This window comes from Quercus suber, unplaced genomic scaffold, assembly GCF_002906115.3.
Source record: "Quercus suber isolate HL8 unplaced genomic scaffold, Cork oak 2.0 scaffold_584, whole genome shotgun sequence".
NCBI lineage: Eukaryota > Viridiplantae > Streptophyta > Magnoliopsida > Fagales > Fagaceae > Quercus > Quercus suber.
In genome coordinates this window covers 333,742-360,460 of record NW_027070029.1, presented here as the reverse complement: position 1 = coordinate 360,460, position 26,719 = coordinate 333,742, and the positions used below count along the sequence as shown (strand labels likewise).

Below are 26,719 nucleotides of genomic sequence, written 5' to 3'. Positions count from 1 at the left end.
CCGGGGGGAGGGGGTTAAATATGTATAAATTTTCGTTGTATTTATGTATTTTAGAGGAGATTTTAAAAAAATTTCCTTTCCCCCTTTTTTTTCCTTCAGTTTGGAAAAGAAAAGATAAATATTTTTTTCCCTGATTTATAATTTTTTTAATTAAAAATTTTTAAAATAACAAAACCACATATTACTGAGCATGAATTGTAATTTAACCTATAAAAATGAGCTATTATTTTGTGTAATTTTGTCTGTATATTATTTTCGATAAAAAAGAAAATGTAAAAGTGAGTCTTTATATAGACGTATCTTTTTTGTAGTATATGCAATAAGAATGTAGGGCAAGTTTAATACTATAATGGGCCCAAGCCCAGTAAGCTAACATGTATACAATACACTAACAACTGACTCAAAAAAAAAAAAAAAAAAATCCTCACAAATCTAATGTAATTGTTTAGGTAATTCATTATAAAGACTTTAAATACACGAATTTGTTTTAGCCAAAGTCCAAAACCAACCAATATATCGACAACAAAAGAAATTCTATCAAATTAAAAACGTTAGTATTAGGAATTATGTCTCTATTAGACGAAAACATGAACTAAAATAAGCACCACTAGTCAAACAAAAATGGGAACAAGAAAACCAAAACCCATAAAAGTAACCATCCATTTCCAAGCACATCACTAAATATAGAACCACAGGCATCCAAGTTGCACCAAAATAAAATCAAACGCTCAATCTTTTTTTATCTAGTTTCATTATTGGATGCACCATCTTTTGGGATTAGAGATAAAAGTGTATTATGATGATCTTAGTTTTACATACAGAGGGAGAGAGAGAGAGAGGGTGGGATATGAGAATTAAAGATATTTATTTTTTGGCAAAATACACCATCTTCCCTTGAATTTCATGAAATGACATTTTTACCTTGAGGTTTAATAAATGTAAATAGTGACGGAATCGGAATTTGGGTTTATGGAGACAAGATTAAAATAAAATATTGAAGAAAAAATTAATTCCAAAAATGTTTATTAATATAAGAAAAAATAGTTAATTTATTAAACAAAAAAAATTGATTGGTAAAGAAAACATAGTGTAGATGTAACCTTTTTTTTTTTTTGGGACAACACCTAGTAGTATTGGAATTAGTATGACGCCATTGTTATGTTTAGACTACATCATAATTTTACTTATCAAAAAAAAAAAAAGTACATCATAATTTAAGTTGACTATAATATATATATATATATATTTCAAAGAAGCAAAACATATAATTTGAATGCTTAAAAGTGAGATGAAAGATAAATTAACTTGGAAGTATTAATAGTATGATCATATATTCAAAAATTTTAAAATGTTCTATGTATGTCTTTGATTTTCTAAAGCCCTTTAAAAAGTATATAGTAATGTAAAAAAAAAAAGTTTTAAAACAACATGTAAAATTCAAAAAATTGGTTAGAAATATTGGGAAAACATACCATATCATATAAAAATTGGCAGATTGATTAGGGCATATTGCGATAATATATCATGTTATAATTTTTTTTTTTTTTAAGATAATGAAAAAAATTTAATTCAATGTGAATGTATATCATGTTATTATTTTAAGGTTACAAATAAGATTTTTTTTGTGCTTTTGAAGAGTGTTATTTTCTATTAAAAATTTTATATTAAGAATATTTTATACACACAAAACTGAAATCTTTTTAAGAGAACCTGAGGGAATTTAGGGGTGGGATTGGGGGAAATGGCGCTCACCATGCTGGTCTGGCTCCACCCCAGATGCAACAGATAAGTTCATCACCTCTTATAACAACACTCTTATATAATTGAATATTCAATTAGAAAAGTAATGATTTGAGGGGAGATGAACTTACCTGTATTTAATAGAATTTCAAGAATGAGAGTGTCATATCTTGAAATGTTTGGGAATGAGTGTCATCTTGTGAAACCCCAAAGAATATTGGTGCATTACATTTTAAAAAATCAAAATACTAAGAATAGGCAAGTTTAGAGGGCATGAATGGAATACTAGCTGTATTTTCTAGTGTGGAATCAGACAAGAATGGTGGACTTGTGACTTGCTATCTTTAACAAATATACATAAAGTAACTTATTTGTGATCCATATAATATTTTTTACTTGAAAATTTATATGAGAAACTGAAACTCATCAAATTCCCTTTGAAGTGTAATTGATTATATACAAACTTTGCAAAAGTTACTCAATTATCAAAGTTGGAATTTGATTGACTTAAATATCACTAGCCAGTGGAAAATCAAAAGCAAAAAGACAAGAAAAGAAAGTGATCGTATGGTGAAGTGAAGAAATTCTTACTTGTCTTGTAAATCCCATCCAGCAATACTAGCAACTTCTACCAAAGCAGCTTTCCATCCATGTACTTCCTCTATCTTATCTTGGTAACGCTCTTCATGTTTAGCAAAGGCTTCTCCAAAAGTCTTCCTCAGATTCCTCACATCACTAGGATCAATGTAGTGAAAAACAGGCAAAACTATAAGCCTCATCTTTTTCATGCACTCAACAATCTTTGCTAGTTCAACCAAACACCATCTCGATGAAGCATAGTCTTGTGAGATAATTACAACAGCAAATCTTGATTCTTCTATTGCTCTCAAGAGCTCTGGAGCAATGAATGTTCCTCGCTCAAGTTTTTCATCATCCCTGAATGTGAATATACCTTTCTGATTCAAAGCAGCATATAGATGGTCTGTGAAATTTTTACGGGTGTCACTGCCCCTGAAGCTAAGAAAGACATCGTATTTAAATCCGGACGTGGTAGAAGAAGAAGATGAGGATGCGCTTTTTGTGCCCATAAAAGCCATCGGATGTTAACTTGGTGATTCTTGAACTACAAAAAAAATAGATATGTATCAAGTATAATGAAGCCAAAAACAGAGAGAAAGAGAGAGAAACCGGTCACTAGTCCGGTTTTTTAAACCCATAAAACCGGAAATTTTATTTTTGCAGGAAACCGTTCCGACCGCGGTCAAACCGTCCGGTTGGCGGAACCGTGCACAGGTTTGCCGGTTTCTTTCACTAAATTTATTTATTTTTCTAAAAAAGCAATGGTTGTCAGGACTCAAAAGCCGAAGTTACCTCTTTTTTGCCGGATCTGTTTGCTTGGGGAGAGACTGATGAGATGGCTTGAAATAGATTAGAGGCTTTTTCCAGATCTGCTTGTTTGGAGGGTGAATAAGTGAAGTAAGAGAGATTGAGGCTGGCCTGGGTTCCAATCGTGAGAACGGAGAGGAAGCGAAAGAGAGAGAGAGAGGAAGAGAGGGTCAGTGAGAGAAAGAAGTAACGTGTGGTTCTATTTTGGGGAAGAAAGTCAAAACGTACTAGTGGGGTTATTTTATTCTAAGACTTAAAAAGCCATGTTGACTATTCAGCAAAAAAAAGGAAAGAACCATGTGGAATACTGGAATGTTCTTTCCTATTTATCTTGAACGGTCTTTAAATAAATTAGTTTATTAAACCTTTTGAGATATTATTTATCTTCTGCAAATTTGTTAAAACTTAATAAGAGAAATTTTACAGCCTTTATTTTGTGTCTGTGAATACTACCATTATATACCATCCCATATATAGATATATTTTTGTTTTCTAATATTTGAAATAAAAAGTGCTTTTAAATACATTACTGGCTTACTTTTTTTATAATAAAAAAAACTAGTTTATTTTGTTTATTTTTTTAATTATTAAATGGTGAGATAAATAAATTTAAGCACATAAGCTAGGAATAAAAAGAAATGCACTAAAGTTGTTATGAAGTAATTGATAAATGGACTACTTCAAAGCAGTCTAACTAACAATTTATCTTATCATCATCTAATTTACCAACTCTTAATAACAATATATGTTGTGTATTTAAGAGTTAGATCTTTTTAGATAAACTCTGTTAGTTTCTTTAAAATCTTTTCATTTCTCTCATTTTACTTATTAGTAAAAATGAAGAGGAAAAACTAAAGGTGACGGATCGTGTATGGACGAACGTAAGATGGACGGATTAAATAGCCACGTGTCATCCAATTTGTCCTTAAGTGGTTTCCAAGAAACCCTATGCTGAAAATACTTGCGGCACATGATTAGCCCTAATTTATGAAGTCCCAACATAAATAGAATTCAAGAAGGAAAAGAATTCCGAAATATACACGCATTAATAAGGATCTTCTCTATAAGTAAATCACTTGCTGCACAAGCAAATAAGTCTGGCTCTACTCGACTATAAAAACCCAAAAACCCCCAAAAAAAAAGTACACATAATTCCCCCCAGCTCTGACACTCTAGAATTGTAGAAAGGTTTTTCTGTCTTAACCTTCGGAGGGTCTTTGGTCGGTACCACACCTGCTCTCTTAAGGTTTTCTCTTTTTGATTGTGCAGGGACTGTTTCACGTACGCGAGGTCGTGTGACTCACTGGTGATTTTCTCGGTATCATAAAAAAATATAGTAATTTATATTAACAAAATTGTGCATACTACTAAATTTATTATACTGATAAAAATAATTAAAAAAAAAAACTCTAAAATACATCTAAACCACTAAAAAGAGAATGTTAGGGTCTGTTTAGTAGAGGAGTTTGAGTAATGTTGTTTGTATTTTTTTGAAATACGTGTGGATGAAAAAATATGTAAAAAAAAATGTGTAATATTATTTAAAAACTGAAAATATATTGTTAAAATCTCTACCAAACGGGCCTTAATGTTAGAAGTAAACTACAATGGTATGTAGCACTGTAAACTCGTGTTTTCCATGAAGGACCTATAATGTACAGTAGTCTCCTCTAATAATTTTCTGACAAGGTGCAATGGATTTTTATCAGTCATTATTGAATAAATCTAGTACCACAACAATTTCTACAATTTTAGCCACAACTTGCCCATGTGGTAAGTTGTAAATGGTGAAAATAAAATGATGGGTCCATGTGAATTCATGATTCTACCACTCATAAGTCACCACGTGACAAAATTGTGACAAAATTATAGAATTAATTGTGGTACCAGAATTTCTCGTCATTATCAATTACCCATATATTCATTCAAACGTACAACAGATTCTTTACCACTCTTTCCACAAGACATGCCATGCCTTCTTCTCTTGTTGACTGAGGATAATTAAGATTAAGAAGAGAGTGTGAACGCATTGAAAAAGATGAGTAATGGGTGGGGTTTGCGTGAGTACTACCATGATGGATTCACATCCGGTGCAATACCTAGCGGTGTGCAATACCTCTAATCTCAGCCATCCATTTAATCTAATGGCTCCTTATTTTGACACCTCACCAGGACACGCTGGCAATCCGTGTGCCCACTTAAGATTTCATTTCAGCTTCCCATTTTTCAATTTCACTAAAACTATCTCTCCTCTCTCTCAAATCTCAATACCTCTAAGCTCTCTCCGTCACTCTTTCGTTTCCTGTTTTCAAAAAAACTTGAGAAAATAAGGGTGTTTTCTAAAAAAAAAATTTGTGCTTATCGCCCAGCTTGTCTGAAGTGTGCCACTACCGATCTATCGCGTTCTCTCTCCACCCATCATTGCTGGTAAGCCCTCCTCTCCTCCCATCAACCGATCAAATTGTTGTGTGTTTATAGTTTTTGCTCTATTGGGCATATATTGGATGTTTTTGGCATTTTTTCAATTTGGGTGAGAAAATGATTTCAGAATTGTACAATTACCTTTGTGCTATGGAGTTTAACTTGTGAATAGTTTCGTTGGGTCTTATGTGCATTTGGCCTTCTGAGTTTCATATATATATATATATATATATATATATATACTTTATTCAAATGGTGGGTTTATGTTCTTTTGTGAAAGGTGTTTTAATTTAGTTAAGGTTTTTCAGGTTTGATCTATGGAGGGATATGAGATCAAGAGAGAAAGAAAGAGAGATTGGTCGAAGGAGAGAAGAAGCCACCATCGGAGGTGATGGTTGTGATGAGCCAGCCTTGCCGATTTGGGCTTGTTTCAGAGAGAGACCACCACTCGGTAAAAGGGTTTTTTGATGTAGGACAAAATATTCTAATTAATTTCTGTAATCTTTTATATTTGGTATTTTTATGTAATTTTCGTTATTTTAGGTTTAGGGCATTTATTTCCTTGTTTTTAGGTGTTTTAATGTTGTTTACTCAAATTAGGATTTTATATGCTTTCGTAGCCGCTTTAGGGTTTCTAGTTGCCCTAGGTTTTGTTTTTACCATTTAAACGCATTGTAGCCTCCAAAGGCAATTCAGTTTTTAGACTATTATCAATAAACATAGACGTTTTGTCAAATTTTCTTCTTGTGGATTCCAGTTTTATCTCCTTGTGGATTCAGGAAACCCCTTGTGGATTCGAAGTTTATTACCAGGAATTAATAGTTTAGTTTCTGTTCCATCAAGAGAGTATCGTGTGGGCTTCTCTTCAGGCTTCCGCAACATCAGTTAGTATCAGAGCCTTGACTTACCCTGGTCTGATAGCTAACCGGCGAGACGGTGACCACCACAACAATGACGACGGTGACGACGTCAACAACCCAATCCTCACTAGGGCTGAGTTCCTTAATTTTCGTGATGAGAATCACCAATTTTGTGAAAAGAGTCAAAAAATTATAGGCGAAATCCAGCAAAAGATTGCTACTCTTCTTGCTAGGAAATTATCTTGCAACAACAATGTTCGATATATTCAAAGACGCACTCCTAGCTACAAGAAAATTCCATTATTTGATGGAGATATGTGTAAGATGGATTTTATTGACTGGCTTCTTGATTTAGAAGAGTATTTTAATTTTTAGAAGATTTGTGATGAAGAAAAGGTGCGGCTTGCATCTAATAAATTAAACAATGAAGTAGAGAAATGGTGGGAAGATTTTCAAATCGATAGAAAGCGGCGAGGTAAGCATCCAATCTGCTCTTGGCAAAGAATGAAAAAGGTATTAATTGATTTATGGTTTCCTAATGACTATTATGATATATTAGATTATACAAGTGTTGATTATAAATCTATATATTCATATGAAAAGCAATATGTTCAAAACATGAAAGGTCAACCACAAAACCAAAATTATCACAGTCAAGTCCATGTGTCAAGTAAAGAAAGGAGTTTGAGGGTTAAGAAGAAGCAACCTATTTCCAAAGAAAATTTTGTAGGGGTTAAAAAAGATCAAGACTTGCAACAAGTTATTGAATTGAAGATTAAAGATATCACTTGTCAAAAATTTGATGAAGAGGTCAAAAACACGAAGGTTGAGTTGGTTGTGGATGATGACAGGAATGAAGATATGGTCATTATTGAGAACATTATGGAAGATTCAATTGAGGTCAAATATGAGGATGAGTGCACAACTCACAATCTTGAGGTCTCAGTTGATTTGTTGAAGATGACTACACAATATGTTGATTTTCTTAGAGTAGAAAATTTTAATTTTATTAGCAACCCTTTTTTGATTGATATTGCAAATAAATTGAAAGTAGATGAGAAGAAATTTTATGCTACACTTTATAAAGGATTCAAGTTTCAGAGCCTATTCAAGTTATTAAAGCATTCGAAGTATTTGTTTATTTGGAGCGGAAGATTTTAGATTTCAAAGATGAACTCGAGGACGAGTTTGTTTCAAGTGGAGGGGTCTAATGTAGGACACAATTTACTATTTAATTATTGTAATTTATTATTTTTGGTATTTTTATGTAAAAAAACGTTATTTTAGGTTTGGGTGATTTATTTCCTTATTTTTAGGTGCATTTAATTTTTTTTAAGTCAAATTTGATTCCTGTTATAGTTAGGTATCGATTAGAAGTTAATTTAGATTATATTTTCTTGTCAGTCAAGTTTTAAAAAGCCCTTAAATAGGCCTCTAAGTCTATAAACGTTTTTCATAGTTTATGATCAATAAAATTTTAGACTTATGTCTATTGTGTTCTCTGGTGGATTCCAGACCTATCACTTTATGGATTGAAAGAACCCCTCGTGGATTCGAGGTTTACTACCCAGGAACTAACAGTTTAGTTTCTGTTCCATCAAGAGAGCATCGTGTGTGCTTTTCTTCAGGCTTCCGCGACATTAGTTGGTATAAAATCCTTGACTTACCTTGTTTTGATGGCTAACCGGTGAGATGGTGACCTCCACAACAATGACGGCGGCGACGACGTCGACTACCCAGTCCTTACTAGGGTTAAGTTCCTCAATTTTCGTGATGAGAATCACCAATTTTGTGAAAAGAGTCAGCAAATTATAGGTGAAATCAGGCAAAAGATTGCTACTCTTCTTGCTAGGAATTCATCTCACAATGACAATGACCAATATATTCAAAGACACATTCCTAACTACAAGAAAATTCCATTATTTGATGGAGATATGTGTAAGTTAGATTTTATCGACTGGCTTCTAGATTTGGAAGAGTATTTTAATTTTTGAAAGATTTGTGATGAAGAAAAGGTGTAGCTTGCATCTAATAAATTGGACGATGAAGCAGAGGAATGGTGGGAAGAGATTCAAATTGATAGAAAGCGGTGAGGTAAGCATCCAATCTGCTCTTGGCAAAGAATGAAAAAAGTATTAATTGATTTATGGTTTTCTAATGACTATTATGATATACTAGATTATACAAGTGTTGATTATAAATATGTATATTCATATGAAAATCAATATGTTCACAACATGAAAGGTCAAAACCAAAATTATCACATTCAAGTCCGTGTATCAAGTAAAGGAAAGAGTTTGAGGGTTGAGAAGAAGCAGCCTATTTTTGGAGAAACTTTTGAAGCGGTTAAAAAGGGTCAAGACTTGCAACAAGTTGTTGAATTGAAACTTGAAAAGAAGATTGAGTTGATTGTGGAAGATCACAGAAATCAAGAGATAGTAATTATTGAGAATATTGTGGAAGATCCACTTGGGGGTCAAAGGTGAGGACGAGTCCATCACCCACAACCCCTAGGTTCCAGTTGATTTATTGAAGGCAACTACACAATAGGTTGATTTTCTTGGAGTAGAAAATTTTAATTTCATTATCAACCCATTTTTGATTGATGTTGCAAATAAATTGAAAGTAAATGAGAAGAAATTTTATGCTACATTTTATGAAGAATTCAAGTTTCAGAACTGGATCAAGTTATTAAAACATTCAAAGTATTTGTTTATTTGGAGTGGAAGATTTCAAATTTCAAGAATGAACTCGAGAATGAGTTTATTTCAAGTGGAGGGGTCTGATGTAGGACAAAATATTCTAATTAAGTTCTGTAATCTTTTATGTTTGGTATTTTTATGTAATTTTCGTTATTTTAGGTTTAGAGCATTTATTTTCTTGTTTTTAGGTGTTTTAATGTTGTTTAGTCAAATTAGGGTTTTATATGCCTTCGTAGCCGCCTTAGGGTTTCTAGTTGCCTTAGGTTTTGTTTTTACTAATTAAACACGTTGTAGCCTCTAAAGGCAATTCAGTTTTTAGACTATTATCAATAAACACATATGTTTTGTCAAATTTTCTTCTGGTGGATTCCAGTTTTATCTCCTTGTGGAATCAGGGAAATTCCCCTTAGATTCGAGGTTTACTACCAGGAACTAAGAGTTTAGTTTCTGTTCCATCAAGAGAGCATCGTGTGTGCTTCTCTTCAGGCTTCCGCGACATCATTTTCTTTTATCTCTATTTTTTTTAATAAACTCAATTTGGATGCTAGGAAAGGAAGGAAAGTAAATAATGGTGTCACAATTTTGTTGATTGATTTATTGGGGCTGAATTTAATTCTGTTTTCTCTTTTTTTGGTTTTTAGCTTAGGAATTGAAATCAAGTCTTATATTTCTTGCATTTTTGTCAATTGTTTAAAAATGCTTGAATCCTTGTAATTTGTATTCAATGGGCTTATTATTAGGTTCCTAATGATGAAAGTTTGAACCTTTATGAGCTATTTAACCAAAGCATGAATGTTCAATACACTGAAAGGCTTTCACAGAAAAATTTTGACTGCACATTTTCATTTGGAGTTAATTACATAAAATTGAATTTAAAGACTTCTTGTAGATGTGTTGTTAAAAAGGCATGCTTTTATTCTTCTTCTTTGGTCTGCAATTTGTTGTGTGGTCAGTTAAAGTTATAAATTGCAATAAAATAGAGTAATTTGGTCATAATATTGCAATAAAAAATAGCAATATAGCTATTTAGCACCACTGCTGTGAATGCTTTAATAAATGGGGGTAATTAATTAGATTTTAATCAAAATATTTGTAATAATTATAGTTATTTTTTAACCGTTGGATCTACTTAAATCTAATGATATAAAAAATGTGTAACTCTAAAAAGTTACACCAGGTGTAACTTGAACCTATCTATATATATATATATAATCAAATCAATATATTTTATAAGCTCAAACATTAGCCTAAATACACTAACCCAATGCATTAGCTTAAATAATATTTTCTATGACATTTTTTTTTTTAATTTTAAAATATCTTTTATTGTATCAATTGAAATATCTGTTTTGGGTGAAACACTCGAAAATTGCCAGTATGACCTTATATTTTATCTGATGATACATTTTAGAGGAGTAACAACTTATTTGATGGCCAATGCAGTATATTGCCGGTATAGCTGTTACCAGTACGATATTGACTTATTTGATATTAGGTTTGTTCTTTGCTTTCGTTAATTTGGGATTAGAATTAATATGAGGATTAGGTTTTGCTATAATTTTTTTATGCTGGGAACTAAATTTAAATTATGTGTTTCCTAATTTGCTTTTGATTGCCAAGAAGGAAGATGCTTTTGTGTTCTATAATCTTGCCTTGATTCTAAAGAGTTGTTAAGACTTTTTTTTTTTTTTTTAAAGCAAAAGAGAGTTGTTAGACTTAGAATCCATTTGGGATCATCTTACTTACTGAAATTGAAAACTTTTTGCTGAAAGTACTGTACATAAAACTAAAAAGTAACTGAAATAGTACAATGAGACCATGAATAATACTAGAAAGTTCAATGAGATCCATAAATAGTAGTAAAAATAAACTAAATAGTAAAAAAAACTGACTTTTTAAGTCAATGCCAAACGCAACCTTAGACTACGCGTTTGGAATCTCAAGTTTATTCGAATTTTGAACCTTTTATGATTGGGAGTTCGAACTTGTTGATTTTTTGATAAACATATGTATTATTATACCCTGTTGCTAGTGAAATTGATTGTATGAGTTGGTAGCTAAATAGTAATGGATAATTCAGTGAAGAACATAACGTTAGTATAATACATAAGAGGGAAATAGAATAAAAGTAAAATTGGTGCCTATGAAGTAGATGCATGAAGCTACTGGTCCAAATATTCACCTTGATTTGAAAACAATTTTCAAAACTCATGGTACCTAAAATTGGACTTGGCTTGGTCCAATATTCTGGACCGTCAAGATCATGATACGTGGTTAAAAGTGAACACATGTTATAATTTTGATGAGTTCGCTGCACAAAGCATTGGATTCAATCTTTGTCATCTGATATTAATTTATTACGGATGATACACTTGGAAAATGTTAACTTTTATAGGTATATATTGTTTTTCTCTATTATTTTTTTTTTTTAATAACTTTTTGTGCCAACACTTGAGAGATGTGTGACAAATTACTTATGAGTTCATCCGTCTTCAATTTAAGTTCAAATGAATCAAATCTCTCCTCCAATCAAAAACTTTGTAATTCAGTGGTATTGAATGATCTCATTTTTTAGAAAAACCATAATTCAAATCCTCATTCCCTCACTTGTTGTAAAAATTTATAAATTAAAAAAAAAAAAAAAAAAAATCCCTTCTCGTCCACTTGGTAACAATTGAATTATTATAAAACTAATTCAAAAAAAAAAAATTGTCCATCTTTTCTTCCAAGCACAATTATCTATCCACCATTTTACTTTCCTTTCCCTTCATTATTATTTTAAAGCAAACAATAAATTGTTGTTAAAAATCAATAACAATGAACAAAGGAATTTCTTTGGTATTTTCACTATTTGGAAGCACTTATTTCTCAGTAAATGCCAATGCACCTAGGCTACTCACAGAAACCTGACCATGTGAATAGGCTCCAAATATTATTTAAGATGACAACCGTATCCTAATCAGCTACTATATACAAATCCAACTAAGCCTACCTTCTTAACTCTGTCTGGGCAATTATCTTTTTTTTTTGGTTAAACTGTATGGGCAATTATCACCTTACAGAAAGTGTTTCCAACATGTGTAGAAGTCACATTATTGTTTATGATAATTTTTTTCTACTCAATTATCTCAGCTAGAGATCACTTTCTAGTGATTACTACATGAACATGCATTTATTCCCGAGATTAAATTCTATAAGGACATGGTGTAAAACTCATGTTTTACCCCTCCAATCCTAACATGCCACATCATATTATCACATATTTAAGAATAAATACAATCACACTCAATCAATTCTAATACCCATATATAAATCTAACCAAATTGGGAATCAGTCGAGATGTTATTAAGTGTGGTAGGATGTATTGAATTTTAATAAATTTTAAGTAAAATGCTGATGTGGCAATCACTTATTGGATGGTGTAAAACATAGGTTTTACACCCCATCCTTATAGAATTTAATCTCTTTATTCCCTTAAAACAAAGAAAAAGTGCAAAGAAAGAGTTCATTTTTAATCACTCCTTCCAATTAAATTAAAGCATATTTTTAACAGCTCACTATTAGTGACAATGCCTTTGTTGCCTCCTATTAATGCAAAAACTAAAGATAGTGCTCACATTAGTCCAAGGAACAAGAAACTTGAGCCCAATATTGAGTTAACTAAGCAGCAGAGATTATGAGTGTCTAGTTATATTTTTAATTGAGAACAGAAGGGAGAACCGCTAAGAAAAGCAGCAGAACAATAAGAGGAGATGCTATTCTAGCACATGCTTGCCTTTCTCTTTAAGCATGGAGAGGTTTTTCTTATTTCTTTTTCTACTGTGAGCCGTCAAATGAAGGATGAGACCCCAATTGTCAGACAATGAGGCCAAGCCGTGCCTTGTAGTTTGCTTAAACTCTTCCTCATCATTCAGCAAAAAAAAAAAACTCTTCCTCATCATGCCGATGTATAAGACGGAGTCCACACTTCACCACTGTCAAGTTTGGGCAATCGCTAACAATTGAAGCCTCAATGTGATTACATTGATTCAACCAATCTGGAAATGAGCTACGTGGTATAGAGGATAGCCACATGAATCCACCTAGATGTAACAACATGACATCTTCTTTAGTAAGGCAATAGGCATGGAGAGGTTCCAAAGAACCAACATTGCTTTCCAAATGACAATAAAGATGATGAGCATTTTCTGAATTAAGAATGTCTAGGACGGTAGTAGGATCCTTGATGTTGACTGAGAAAGAAACAAATAGTGCGAGTCCCCTCCAAGTACTATCATCATATAAATTTAGAGGTAGATGGATTGTCACTGGTGGCTCGCCACTATGATGGTTGAACCACTCAAGAATTTCACTTGGAGGAAAACAAGAATTATACACCAAACTTCGATCAAATTCCTGTAAAATAGGAACATGATGTTCAATGAGAGAATTTTTCCAACAATTCAAAATTGTTAAAATCAGTAAAAGAGGGGGTGATTCAACTATGGCTCTCCTTATAAGGGGGATCAGACAATGCCACTGATGACTGAACTAGAAGGGAGCTTGATAGTAATTTGAAAGGAAATACGCATTAATTTGTTACCTGTAAATCACTTTTGCTGAGTTGATTATCAGGATGTTGATCTTCGAGATAGATGCTATCTCTACTGCTTTGCTCCTGGTAAATGGGTCTTCTCAACCTTCCAAGGTTTGGATCCTCATAAGAACAACCAGCTTCATTCTTTGGCTTATCATTTGGAGAATCACTAGCTAATGATTGATGGATGAGTTCCATATTGTAAAAAGGCACAGTAGAGCACTTAATGATCGTTTGCTCAAACTCTTCCACATCTTGATGGTATAAGAAACGTTGCCCACACTTCTTCACCATCAAACCTGGGAAGTCGCTTCCAATTGAAACCTCAATCTGACTGCTCTGATTAAAAAAATCTGACAATGACCCACGAGGTATGTAGTATAGCCAAATGAATCCCTGTATATTTAACCATGTGAAGTTCTCTTCAGTGATTTGATAGAGAAGGGGAGATTCTAGGCTACCTTTCTCAGCATCCAAACGACAAATAAGGTGGTGGGAAATGTCTGAATCCAGATTATCACTTGTGATAATTGGATGCTCATGGACTGAAAATGAAGCACACAACTAGTCCAGCATTACTGAAATTTGAAGGTAGCTGGATAGACAGAGAAGGGCCTGTACTTTGATGCCTAAACCATTCCGGAATTTCACTTTGAGGAAAACATTTATTCACAGAGAATGTTTGATTTGAGGATGCTTTTGAGGATGATTTTAATAGTCGGTGTTCCACTAAATCTTCACGAATGATGTCCCAATTGTCATAAAGTGAAGCTCTCAAGTGGAATCGAATTTTCCAAAACTCTTATTCATCTTGTAGGTACACAAGACGAAGTCCACACTTCTGTACAATCCAGCTTGGCCAGTCACTTGCAATTGAGACCTCTATGTGGTTGCATTGATTTTTCTTATCAGAAAGCCACCAATATGGTATATAGGATAGCCAAATGAATCCATGTAGATGTAACCACTTGAGTTCTTCTTTAAAGTTGCTATATACATGGAGAGGTTTCAAACCACCTATATCCATATCAAACAGACAACTAAGGTGGTGGGGAATTTCAGTTTCCAGATTGTCAAGAAACTCAGTTGGATACTCTTGGAATGAAAATGCAGCACAATTGGCAAATCCCAGCCAATTAGAATCATTATGCAAATTTGAAGGTAACTGGATTGCCATTGAGGATCCAGAAGCACAATGGCTGAATAACTCTGCAATCTTAGTTGGAGGGAAACAATGATCACATGGATAGTGTAAATGAAATTCCTGTAAAATAGATATATTGATAACTATTCAGTAACACATACAATATTGGGAAAATTTCAACAAAATATAAATTTGATAATTATAGACTTATAGTAGTCAATATTTGATAAGCGTTTATCAATTGATGGGATAAATATAAGAGGTTTTATAAAGAATTTTTACAAAATTTAAACTCAATTAAAAAAATAAATTTCAGAATAATGACGTGGAAAAATATGAACTTCCAAAATGCAAAACCTTTTGTACAAAAATTTGGATTTTCAAAAATTTATGGGATTATATCAGAATTATTTTAAAAAAGCTCTTCACAAGTGCAACATGTGTATTCAAAAGTTAGATGTTTGAAGTTCATTATTTTTTATTTGATCTTATTAGTTTAAGTTTTTTAAACTTATTATAATTAATGTATAAGAGTATTTTTTTTAAAAACAGACACTAAAAAAGTTGTGCTCTCTTTAACAATGGTATAGAAGGTTATAGATGGTGTAAAGTGTAAATGAAAGTCTTGTAAGTTAGACATATAAAGGTCATGAGAGGAACAGAGAGGTACCTCAGACAGGGTGTTCTCGACGATGACAATAATGGGTTGGCCCCTCAGCATCAATGAATTTTTGATAGCAAGTTGCACAAACTTTTTCCTGATAATGTGGCACTCTCAATGTCCCATTAGATCTGCTAGTTCCACTGGTTTCTCCCTCATCTTCATCATCATCATCATCATCATCATGGCTCTGCTGCTTTATTTTTTCTTGAAGCCCTCTCAATGTCCCATTAGATCCACCATTTCCACTGGTTTCCCCCTCAACATTATCATCATCATGGCTCTGTTGCTTTGTTCTAGATTGATGAGCAGTAAATTGATGGATGAGATCGGAATTATCAGAAAACATGGTTGAGCATTGGACTAATGTTTGCACCAACTCTCCCACATTTTGCTGGTACTCAAGACTGTAACCACAGTTCTGCACCATCAAGTCTTGGCTATCACTACCAAATAAAGCAGTTAAGAGATTGCTACAATTCAACTTATCTGAAAATCAAGCATGAGGTACATGTATGATCCAAATGAATTTACATTGCTTTAACCAAATAAATTTGTTGTGTTCAGACACAGTGATGTAATGTTTATTTGACACCGTCTAGCTGCCCATGTCACTTGTCAAAGAACAAGAAAAGCCATGAGAAATTTCTGTAGCCAAGTTGTCAAGAATGAGAGTTGGATGCTTGTGCACTGTGAATGTAGAAAATAGAGCAATTCCTATCTAGTCAGAATTAGTATAAAGATTTGGAATTAGCTGGATTCTCAATAAAGAACCACTTTGATTGCAAAACCACTCCAGAATTTCACATTTAGGAAAACAATCATTATAAATATAGCGTTGACTAGAGTAGCCCTGTAAAATCGAAAATATGGAGCTTCATGAGACAGTGAGAGAGAGACAGTGAGAGTGTGAGTGTGAAAGAAAGAGACTTGAAAGTAGCTTTGAAACCAATTCTCAAGGCCTCTATTGATACAATTACTGAGTTCATTCTTGTCCAATACGCTTAACTGGATAGAACTGAAGTTTGGATCTCTTGTAGCACCCCCAATACTTGAGTCTATTCAAAGTAAAGCACATACCCTCCTTGTTCTCATCAAATATGCTGTTTATGCAGAAAGTAGAATTGAGGCAAGTTCTTAAATGGACAAATGTCTATGGATATTATTTACCTGAGGACAAGCATGCCAAGAGGCAATTCTTTGCGCACTTGAAAGGTTTGTCATTTCCTCCAACTTGAAGGAAACAATGTGTCTCATCCTGCATTTGTAATACAGGGTTAAGCCGAGTTTAGGTCTAAGTGACTTCATCAATGTGCAGAGGAGCTTCAAGTTTACCTCAGTGTAGAGGGCTCATCAACGGATTTTTTTTTTTTAAAGGTTCCACACAAAATTTGCTAGACTACCATTGTCTTCAGTTCACAGTTTGCCATGAAGTTTGAGATGCTTATAGCTCATAACCTTCTGCAGAATTCAGAAACTGGGTTAACCTATTAAATGCTGATTTTCATTTTTCAACTATCTTTTCTACTTGCATAAGACTGACTTGAAATTGAAGCTTTTCTGTTAATGCTTGTCTTGAATTCTAATGTCAAAAGGGTGACTCGAACTACTTTGAAAATTTAGTTTGACCTTTAGAGAATTGGCTATAAAATGTGGACAGAGGATCCTAAATGATAGAAAGATCATTTTAAATGCAAAAACTTAAGGAATTAATGAGTTATAACAGCCGCTACTGTTGCTATGCCAACAATAAAGAATTCGTGGCCCTGTGATCCTCACTATATCAAATATTAAAGACCTATGCTTTTTTTTCTTTTTTTTTTGATAAGTTAAGAAAGATATTTAACTGAAAACAGGACACGCCCGGAAAGACCTATTCTTTTAGATTATATCTTTGAAAATCAGCTCTTCAACCAATTAAACATGAACTATATTCTTCCAGCGACCCAACCAGAGACATTAAAATGCACAGCCTTTCTAATTTTTGGTTAGCATGTCTTAAATGACCAGCTAACCTAGTAAATTATTATAGAACATTCAGGTGTGATGCTATAATGCAAATCATTTACGATTTATCTCAAACAATCTTGTACCAGCCAAAAAATTTGATGCAGCTTCTAAAATTCAAAATGATACACATTTTCTACAAAAGCCAGCATTCTAAGCGATTGGTGTACATATTTTTTAAATCAAGAAACCAATTAAGTCCAAACGAATGAATAAAACTAGGAAACAATTGCAAGATCTTTCCTCACCATGGTAAGCTAAGCAGAAATTATGCATCTCAAATAAATAAAACACAAAATCATACAAATGAATCACATGCAAGGCAAAAGGAAATCTGGGGCCTACCAGTGACTTCAACCGCAACCATCCCAGTCAACTGCATTAACAAAAAAAATAAGACCAATTAACTGAAATGAAATAATTATTTTATAAATAATAATTTTTAAGTTCAGAAACTTATTCAATACCCAAATTTTTTTTTTTTGACAGAAGCACAATAAATACTTAATAAGTTGATAAAATCTAAACAGTTCTACCAAAAAGGGAAACATACATTAGCAGATTATTGAGGAGGACAGGTGCATTCTTTTACGTGCCCCCATTGTCTCAAAGCACACATTTGAGAAGTACCGGCGCAATTTACACAGAGTGAAATCTCAACAAGATTCTGGTCAGTTGGATTTGATTCATTTAATTGCCTTTGCACAGACCCAAGAATTGGAGGAAAATAATTTGGACGTTCACCATTGATGGAAATGTAAACAGAGCAAGAAAACCCTCTTGTGCAGGAACAATACAGACAGCAAATTTTGGAAATTTGCGACCAACAAAGAAAAATATGGATTTATCAACACTTTGATGATGAAACCATTTTGGCACCTCAGTTCCATAAACAAGAATAGTACGATTGAAGAACTGCGTATCCATCGATATGTCCCCATCTTCAGATTCAGACGCGAAGTAATTGGTCAACTGTGGATCCATTACTTTGTGGCTTCTTGCCCTACCACATACTCTATTTGATAAAATCCAAATCATTTCTACTACCTGCATGCAATTAGAAAATTCAAGATATTTTTCATTTAGCAAATCTCATAAAGTATTTAGAGAAAGTAACAAAAATTGTTTCTTTATATATATCTTAAAGAAAGAGGGAAACCTGATTGAATAGCCCGCTTGGTGATTGGATATCCAACAACATGCAATTCTCCGCAAAAACCTGACTTATCGATTGTGGAAGTCCTTGAATTTCACGAAGAAGCTTGCAATTCGTAATAGAAAGTTTTTCTAATCTGCTAATGGTTTCAGGGATGGTAACAATATTGGTATAAGATAGATCTATCCTTTCCAATGCGGGGAAGTAATCAGGCTTCATCAAAAGATCTAATTCAATTCTGCTTTTATAGCCCCTGAAAGACACTTCTTTCATGTTCACAAACCCATATCCGGATGTCGGTCTCAATTTGGCAGTAGGAATCGACAATTCCTGAAGCCTTCGCAATTCATAAAGACTTAATTTGCAAAGCCCAGTGAGATGCTCGATTGATGAAGGCACCTCTCTAATACCACTCCCTTTTAATTCTAAAGTCTTTAAACATTCCATTTCTGGATGAAAATTAGGGAGCTTCTCAAGCCTTGAGCAGCCAGAAAGATTAAAAAAACGAAGAGATTTCAACCTGAGCTGGCTTGGAAGAATTTGAAGATTTTTGCAATCAACGAGATCCCATGTTTCAAGCTTTTTCAAGAGATCCAAAGCATTCATCAATCTCAACTAAATTTTCACACTCACGAAGGATCAAATCCTCTAAATTTGGGGCCCATAATTTAGGTAATTTAACTAAAATTTCACAACCACCGAGGTCCAAAATCTCTATATTTGGGGGCCATAATTTAGGAAATTCAACTAAATTTTCACAATAACAAAGGTTCAAATCCTTTAAATTTGGGGCCCATAATTTAGGAAATTTAACTAAATTTTCACAATGACGGAGGTCCAACATCTCTATATTTGGGGCCCCTAATTTAGGAAATTCAACTAAATTTTCACAATAATAGAGGTACAAATACTTTAAATTTGGGGCCCGTAATTTAGGAAATTTAACTAAATTTTCACAAAAAGAGAGGTGCAAATACTCTAAATTTGGGGCCCGTAATTTAGGAAATTCAACTAAGTTTTTACAAGAAGAGAGGTTTAAATTCTCTAAATTTGGGGCCTTTAATTTAGGTAATTTCGTAATAAATTCACAATGACTGAGATTGACATCTATCAAATTTTCTAACCAAAGCTCCTGTAGGAAAAAAAAAATCAAAAGTTAACTACAACAAAATTTGAAATAAAAAATTTAACAAAAATCCGAATTTAAAAATATACATAATCATACCTGCTTGATTAGCTTTGGCAATCTAATGTGACTATGTGGCATCTCAATAGCAACAAGTTTTTCAGGAAAATACTCAGATGGCCAATGAAAAGAATAATTGGGCCACATAAGAAATATTAGACCGTAGGGAAGAAATTCAAGTGGTTCATAAATATGTACATTCTCAACTATTAGAAATTTGAGATTTTCCATCTTTCTGAAAGCTTCCGTGTTTAGTTGCACTTTTACTGGTTGGGGCGAATGCAACATTATGCCTCGAATTTTTTCTGATCCCTAATTGGAGAAGCATCAAGTCAACTATAGAAAGTAATATAATTTTCCAAATGTATAATAATTTTGAAATTTTAAGCCAAAATAAAAAATACTGATGAACTAATATTTTATAAAATGTTAGAAAAAAAAATTACAGAAAAAATACAATACCTTCACCTAGTGAAAAAGAAAAAAAAAGAAAAAGAAAAAAAAAAGAGCAAAATAATTGAAGAAAAAGAACTTTTACCTCATTTCTAGTTAGTACTTCAAGTGAATCCTTATAACAACATAACCTACTACGTTTTCTAAGGATCTTTGGTTCTTCTTGTCGAACAACTTCCCTGCCCATTTGTTGTATCAAGTCATGCATTGACAATGTACCATATTGATCAATGGTTATAAGACATTTATCAACAAGTCTCGGAATACCAGAACCTGGATATAATTCACATGCATCTAATATCTTTACAACATAACCTTTGTCCCATCCTTTGAAGAAACATGCAATATCGAGAAAAATATCTTTCTCGATGTCTTGCAATCCATCATAACTTACTTGAAGTATATTTTGAATGCCCTTATTGGGAATTTTCTTATACATATCTAATGCACTTTCCCATTCATCTTTAGGTCTTCCACACAAATCACGAGCTATTATTTCTAGAGCAAGTGGAAGGCCATTGGCAAAATCTATGAATTTAGTTGCAAGTTTAGAATAATCTTCATCATGAGGTTTGTTTCCATGAAAGGCATGCTCTTTAAAGAGTTGAAGAGCTTCGTGTTTGTTTAATTGCTCGACCTCAAATTCCTTGACCTTGTAAGTTGTACAAACATTTTCTTTAAGGGCAGTTAACAAGTGTCTATCTCGTAATGTTATAATGGCTCTACTTCCAGGAGCAAACCAATTACATTTTCCAAGCAAATTTTCTATCGGCGTCGAATCATCGACATCATCAAGAATTAAAAGAACCTTTTTACGGCAAAGTCTCTTCTCTATTAAACTGATTCCTTTAAATTTGTTGCCCACTTTCCATTTTCCAACCCCTAAGATGTCATTAAGAAGTTGCTTTTGTAGTTTGATTATGCCAGCATTTGTCCTTAATTTTTCTCTAACATTCTCTAAAAAGCTGCTTCCATCAAAATGTTTAGCAATTTTATTATAAACAGCTTTTGCAATTGTAGTCTTTCCTACTCCGGGAAGGCCATACATGCCTACCACGCAAACTTCATCTAACCCAATATCTAAAAGTGACTCTATGGCCTCTGCACGAGAATTTATTCCAACTGGGTATTTAGCAACATATAACGGCATCCAACTTAATTTAGCATTTGATATCTCTTCAACAATGTTTTGGATGAAGTCAGATTCAGATTTATATGGAGCGTAGCTGACAATCACATAGCATAAGAAAACATATAATTAGATAGATTAGCAGATGAACTATGAATTCAAGATATATAATAGTGAGTTATAGCATACAACTGTCTTTGACATTAACATCATATTAGAAATATAAAAATACATGGGAGAAACTCGTAATTGGACCTTATTAGACTAATTAACTTCGTACTAGATTAGTGGCAGTTTCAAGAAATTTTTTTAGAGTGGTCATTAAAAATTTAAATTAAAAAAAAGTTAATAAAAATAAAACTTGAATATACGTATTGACATCACAAAAAAAAAAAGGCTCAAATACAAGAAGTTTTTTTTATTTTCCACAAGTTTTTATGTTTTGAAATCGTTGTATGATAGCTTTACTATCAATGCTAGTAGCTACATTTTTTTCAATATACACAGCTAAGCAATCATTAAACTATTAATCTCCTATTCAATTACCCATATATTGCGCACTGACATCACACACACAAAAAAAAAAACAAAAAACAAAAAACAAAAAACACTCAAATACTTGAAGTTTTTAAATTTCCTTTCACAAGTTTTTATGTTTTGAAATCGTTGTATGATAACTTTACTATCAATGCTAGCAGCTACATCTTTTTCAATGTACACAGCTAGGCAATCATTAAACTATTGATCTCCTATTCAATTATCCATATATTGCACATTGACATCACCCACAAAAAAAAAAAAAAAGGCTCAAATACCTGAAGTTTTTAAATTTCCTTTCACAAGTTTTTATATTTTGAAATTGTTGTATTATAACTTTATTATCAATGCTAGTAGCTAAACAATCATTAAACTATTGATCTCCCATTCAATTACCCATATATTGTATAAATAACAATATAAATAAAATGCATTATCTTTTTGGAAAAATGTATCACATAAATCCAACAAATTCAACTAAAGACTAATGCAAGCACTAACAGACTAGCTAATGAAAAATGTGCATTTTTAAAAAATAAAATAATGATTTTAAAAAATGCCCTTTGTCAACACAATTTAAAAAATTACAATTAAATTGATTTGGGCTTTTAGGCTAATTTTTTTGTTTGGGCAATTTTTAAAAAGTGCTATGTTCACAACATTTTCGCAACACTTTCACAACAAAGCCTATAAGTGGTAAATTTATACTGGTTCTAATTTGAACCTACTACTGCAATTATTTTTTTTGTCCATCAATAATAACCCGCAACTTAGAATTTTTTATGAAAGTATTGCAAAAATGTTAAGAACATAGCATTTCTTTAAGTGTTAAGAACACTTGACACCGCCCCTATACTAGATGATATGATCAAAATAGAATACTTTTGCATGCAATGGTTATGACAAACCAGATTAGCAGTATAAAATTAGTAAACTCATGAATCATGATGTCAACAATTAGATACATACCCTTTCTTATAATGCCATCCAGATGCATTAGCTGCTTTTTTTAAAGCATCCCTCCACCTCTGCACCTTGTCCTTGAACTTCTTTTCATGATTATCCAGTGCAATTCCAAAGTTTCCATTTTGATTTCGTATTTCTGATGGATCAACGTTGTAAAAAATTGGTCGAAATTGAACCTTCGGGTCCTTTTTTATACACTCAACAATCTCAGCAAGTTCATTCAAGCACCATTTGGACTCTGCGTAGTTTTCAGAGAAGACAATAACCAAAATCGATGAATTTTTTATGGCTTGGATAAGTTTTTCTGAAATTTCCTCTCCCTTCTGAAGACCAATATCATCGATGAAGGTGTTAATGCCTTTGTTGCACAAAGCCTTATATAAGTGGCTGGTAAAACCTTCGCGGGTATCTTCACCTCTAAAGCTCAAGAAGACAGCATACTCCCATCGGCGAGTTGAAGAAGAAAAGCTGGCTCCTTCATTGTTCAGGGAAGCCATTGATGGGATCTATAAACAGAAGATTAAGAAAAGAGTGAATTGAATCAGAGAAAGAAATAGGAATTAGATTAGTGCAACAGGAAATGTGTTTGGAATGCAATTAAAGAGAAGAAAGTATTAGAATGGGATGTAGGTATAGGAAAACGAAAAATGCATATCTTTTTAAATAAAAAACAGTTGTAGAGTAAAAACCCTAGTGTAAACACACCTGTACAATTGTTCTTCGTTCCATATTTGCCCTAGTATTTGCAGAGAATGACAAGGCAGGAAGTGTGTAGGCAGGGATTGTGTTCATAATGTTCTGAACACTAATAGCATTATCTGCATCAGTTTCACCACAGTCATATTGAGCATCCGAAATTGTAACTTGTAAACTTGTGGTTGTTTGTTGGATTTCCTCAGAGCCAACTTCTGCACGCAGCTCCAACTTTATGTACAACTCAATAACACATACTTGGGCTATCTTCTCCATCTTGTCAAACATGATCTTCACATGTTCGTCTGCTTCTAGCGTCATATGCTTGTAATTAATTTGATCCTTGAGGACTTCATATGGAGAACGAAAAATAATTTGTATGTTGTGCAAAGCAGGGTCCACACATAATTTTTTCATAACTATCATCTTTAAATCATTAAGGGTCTTCAACCTATGATCAATTTGGGTATAATAGCACTTTATACCCGTCCCTTCAAATGGCAATCCCTTGTTCGCATTGGCATTGCTAAGTGGACCACCGTAGTATAGGTTTATATCAATTACAGTCATTGTAAACCTATTAAAGTCAATTGTAATATGTTAGCTACAAAACATTTTATCTAGTCAAAGTACAAATTCCAATTCATTCAAAGGGCATGACTTTCATTACACATTCTTACGTTAGACAAAAAATGTCTTCAAATTAGTTATGATAAAAAAACCTAGCTATATAGCTGTTTCATACCCAATACAAAAAAGCTCAAATCCTTCTCGGGTTATGCTAAGACTACCTATTTCATACCCAATACCAAAAAAAAATAATAATAATAATAAAGCTAAAATCCTTCAATGTCATGATAAAAACACACTCCTGGTAAGAGCCTAACATTACTAAAGATGCTGAATAAATTTTGCTAACAAAAATCATGCAAATAAATACTCAAAATTTACACTAACAAAACAAAGTTGTATATATTCGCAATATCATCGTATCTTAACTAAATTATGTTAAGTATCTACCAAATAAATAAGCAAAGTAAAACCCACACCCCAACAATAAATAATACCTAACTACAATGGCAATAAAACCCTTACCTGAAATATAAATTTGTTGAGAGGGAGGAGCAGTGATAGAGAGAGGCCATGTGGTATGAGATAGAGACAATGTGGTGTGAGACGTGTAGGCATTATGGATGAGTGCGCAGTGAGGCAGTGGGTTTGTTCTGTGTTTGAGTGTTTTAGTTTTCTGATGAGTTTACTATGTTTTTCAGTTTTATGCTGACATAAATCAAGTCTTATAGACTGAGTTTACTTTTTATAAACTTGAGTTTGTAAGACTTGAGATCCATGAGGCAAAAAAACCTCCAAATCAGCAAGTGAAACTCGAGTATTTGAGACTTGAGTTTTATAGGAAACTCGAGCTATAAAAACTCGAGATATTACCTTACTGAATCGTTTTTAACTCATCCTAACTAACGACATGCAATCCCAAACTTATACTAGCCTGCAAATTACACCCACATGTACATCAGTGAGTGCATAATAGAAAAAGTGGTGAAATTTACCCAATATTGCTCAAAACTCACTAGCATCAGACTGTGTATTACTGTATAAATATGCAAGTTAGCTATAATAACCATGTGAATATACACGACTACTTAACTTTTGTAGCTTTGTAATTTAATTTTTTATAATATTTTCCCTCCCCTCTCTCATCATATTATCTCTCTTCCTCTAACTCTATTCTCTAACTATCTTCTCTTGAATTCCAGCATCTCTACAAATTCATCAAAATCATCCTAAATTTAGATCTAAACTCAGTAAACCCATACACAAAAATTTAGATTCCAAACTCATCAAACATATATGAATCATTATACCCATTATACCAAAAAAAAAAAAAAATCATCAAACCCATATGCAAAATATATATATATATATATATATATGAATCATCAAACCCATATTGCACAAAAGAAGAAGAAGAAGAAGAAGAAGAGGTAGAAAAGAAGAAGAAGCACCAGCGGCAGCAGCGGCGAAGAAAAAGCAGAGCAGCGGCAGCGGTGGCTGTGAAGAAGAAGCAGAGCAGCAGCAGCGGTGACAACATGGCTAAGAGAGGGGTGAGAGGCGACAGATTTGGTTTGTTGCTCACCTCAAAAAAAAAGTTTGTGTCTGTGTGAGTACTACCATGATACCATCTTATATGTGTAAGTGGAAGTGGAACACGCGTATACAGTTGTCTCCAACGCGCAATGAATTTTCCACAATACATGCCAGAAACTTTACCACTTTTTCCACAATACATGCCTTCTCTTTTTGACTGAAAATTGTGAACATAGAGTGAACGCATTCAAACGTACGTCAGAAACTTTACAGCTCTTTCCACAACACATGCCTTCTCTTGTTGACTCATTGAAAAAGTGAGAGTGAACGCATTGAAAAAGAAGAATAGTGGGTTGTCTGTGTGAGTACGACCGTCTACCATCCCATGTGTAAGTGTAACTCGCGTTTTGCAGGAAGGTACTATACAGTTGTCTCCTCCTGACTTTCCTCTAATTTTCTGACAAAGCGCAATGAATTTTCCACAACATGCCAGAAACTTTATCACTCTTTCCACAATACATGGATTTTTTTTTTCTATTAGCTTATTTTCTAGAGTTCGAAATAAAAAGTGCATTTTAATAAATTATTGGCTTAATTAAAAAAAAACTAGTTTATTTTGTTTATTTTTTAATTATTAAAGGGTGAGATAAATTTAGCATACATTTTGGTTGGATAAATGAAAAATTGAGAGAATAGAAAATAGGGAGGGAATGCAAGAATGGGAGAATAAAATAAAAATTATTTTACTTTATTTGTGTTTAGTTGGAGGGATGAAATTTTTTTTTGTTTGGTTAAGAAGAAAAATGAGAGGATAGAAAATGTAGTTTGTATAAATTTACAATCATGTCTCTGTTAGATAAAACACAAAATAATACTATTTCATATTTTTATTTTAAAAAAATATGAATGACCACTTCATTTATAAAAAAAAAAACTAATGAATAAAAAATCCAAAACAAATAACGCCTAAAAGACCCAAAAAATAAAAATAAGAAACGA

General features: G+C 32.9%; 3 protein-coding genes across 10 annotated transcripts in view; all 3 read right to left on the bottom strand.

The window, feature by feature from the left end:
- LOC112004424 (TMV resistance protein N) overlaps nt 1-3,380 on the bottom strand; it is a 6,121-nt gene extending 2,741 nt beyond the window's left edge. Inside the window, exons 1-2 of the mRNA XM_065764804.1 lie at nt 3,112-3,380; nt 2,332-2,863 (exon numbers count right to left, since the gene is read on the bottom strand). Coding sequence (XP_065620876.1) covers nt 2,332-2,837 — 506 coding nt within the window. The 5' untranslated portion in view covers nt 2,838-2,863; nt 3,112-3,380. The remainder of the gene's footprint in view (nt 1-2,331; nt 2,864-3,111) is intronic.
- A 9,233-nt stretch (nt 3,381-12,613) lies between these two features.
- On the bottom strand, nt 12,614-25,803 carry LOC112004434 (disease resistance protein RUN1). Of its 8 annotated transcripts, none has more exons than XM_065764799.1 (13): nt 25,639-25,803; nt 23,630-24,194; nt 22,928-23,430; nt 20,378-21,518; nt 19,879-20,151; nt 18,657-19,785; nt 18,051-18,544; nt 17,843-17,873; nt 16,826-16,967; nt 16,661-16,748; nt 15,500-15,936; nt 13,692-14,949; nt 12,614-13,504 (listed from the first exon to the last, which is right to left on the bottom strand). In XM_065764799.1, exons 1-6 carry the CDS (start codon nt 25,722-25,724, stop codon nt 19,228-19,230), a joined length of 3,126 nt encoding a protein of 1,041 aa, XP_065620871.1. In that variant the 5' UTR covers nt 25,725-25,803; the 3' UTR covers nt 12,614-13,504; nt 13,692-14,949; nt 15,500-15,936; nt 16,661-16,748; nt 16,826-16,967; nt 17,843-17,873; nt 18,051-18,544; nt 18,657-19,227. The 8 variants fall into 8 exon arrangements, with proteins under 8 accessions (XP_065620871.1, XP_065620868.1, XP_065620870.1 ...); XM_065764796.1 differs by having other exon boundaries at nt 16,826-16,951; XM_065764798.1 differs by having other exon boundaries at nt 15,500-15,930; nt 16,826-16,951.
- Nucleotides 13,016-19,100, bottom strand: LOC112004433 (uncharacterized). The gene is made up of 8 exons (XM_065764791.1): nt 18,657-19,100; nt 18,242-18,544; nt 17,802-17,873; nt 16,661-16,748; nt 15,582-15,979; nt 14,700-14,949; nt 13,692-14,230; nt 13,016-13,504 (listed from the first exon to the last, which is right to left on the bottom strand). Exons 1-8 carry the CDS (start codon nt 19,098-19,100, stop codon nt 13,016-13,018), a joined length of 2,583 nt encoding a protein of 860 aa, XP_065620863.1.
- Nucleotides 25,804-26,719: the final 916 nt, after the last annotated feature.

What these genes read in the sequence shown, in the direction of transcription:
- LOC112004433 (XM_065764791.1), bottom strand. Translation starts at nt 19,100, where the DNA reads ATGGAATGTTTAAAGACTTTAGAATTAAAAGGGAGTGGTATTAGAGAG. An exon ending in CAAGCGGGCTATTCAATCAG is followed by an intron (nt 18,545 to 18,656) that starts GTTTCCCTCTTT and finishes AATTGCATGCAG; the next exon opens with GTAGTAGAAATGATTTGGAT. An exon ending in TGCCACATTATCAGGAAAAA is followed by an intron (nt 14,950 to 15,581) that starts GTTTGTGCAACT and finishes TCTATTTTACAG; the next exon opens with GAATTTCATTTACACTATCC.
- LOC112004434 (XM_065764799.1), bottom strand. Translation starts at nt 25,724, where the DNA reads ATGTTGTCACCGCTGCTGCTGCTCTGCTTCTTCTTCACAGCCACCGCT. An exon ending in AAGTACTAACTAGAAATGAG is followed by an intron (nt 20,152 to 20,377) that starts GTAAAAGTTCTT and finishes TTCTCCAATTAG; the next exon opens with GGATCAGAAAAAATTCGAGG. An exon ending in TGCCAAAGCTAATCAAGCAG is followed by an intron (nt 19,786 to 19,878) that starts GTATGATTATGT and finishes TTTTTCCTACAG; the next exon opens with GAGCTTTGGTTAGAAAATTT.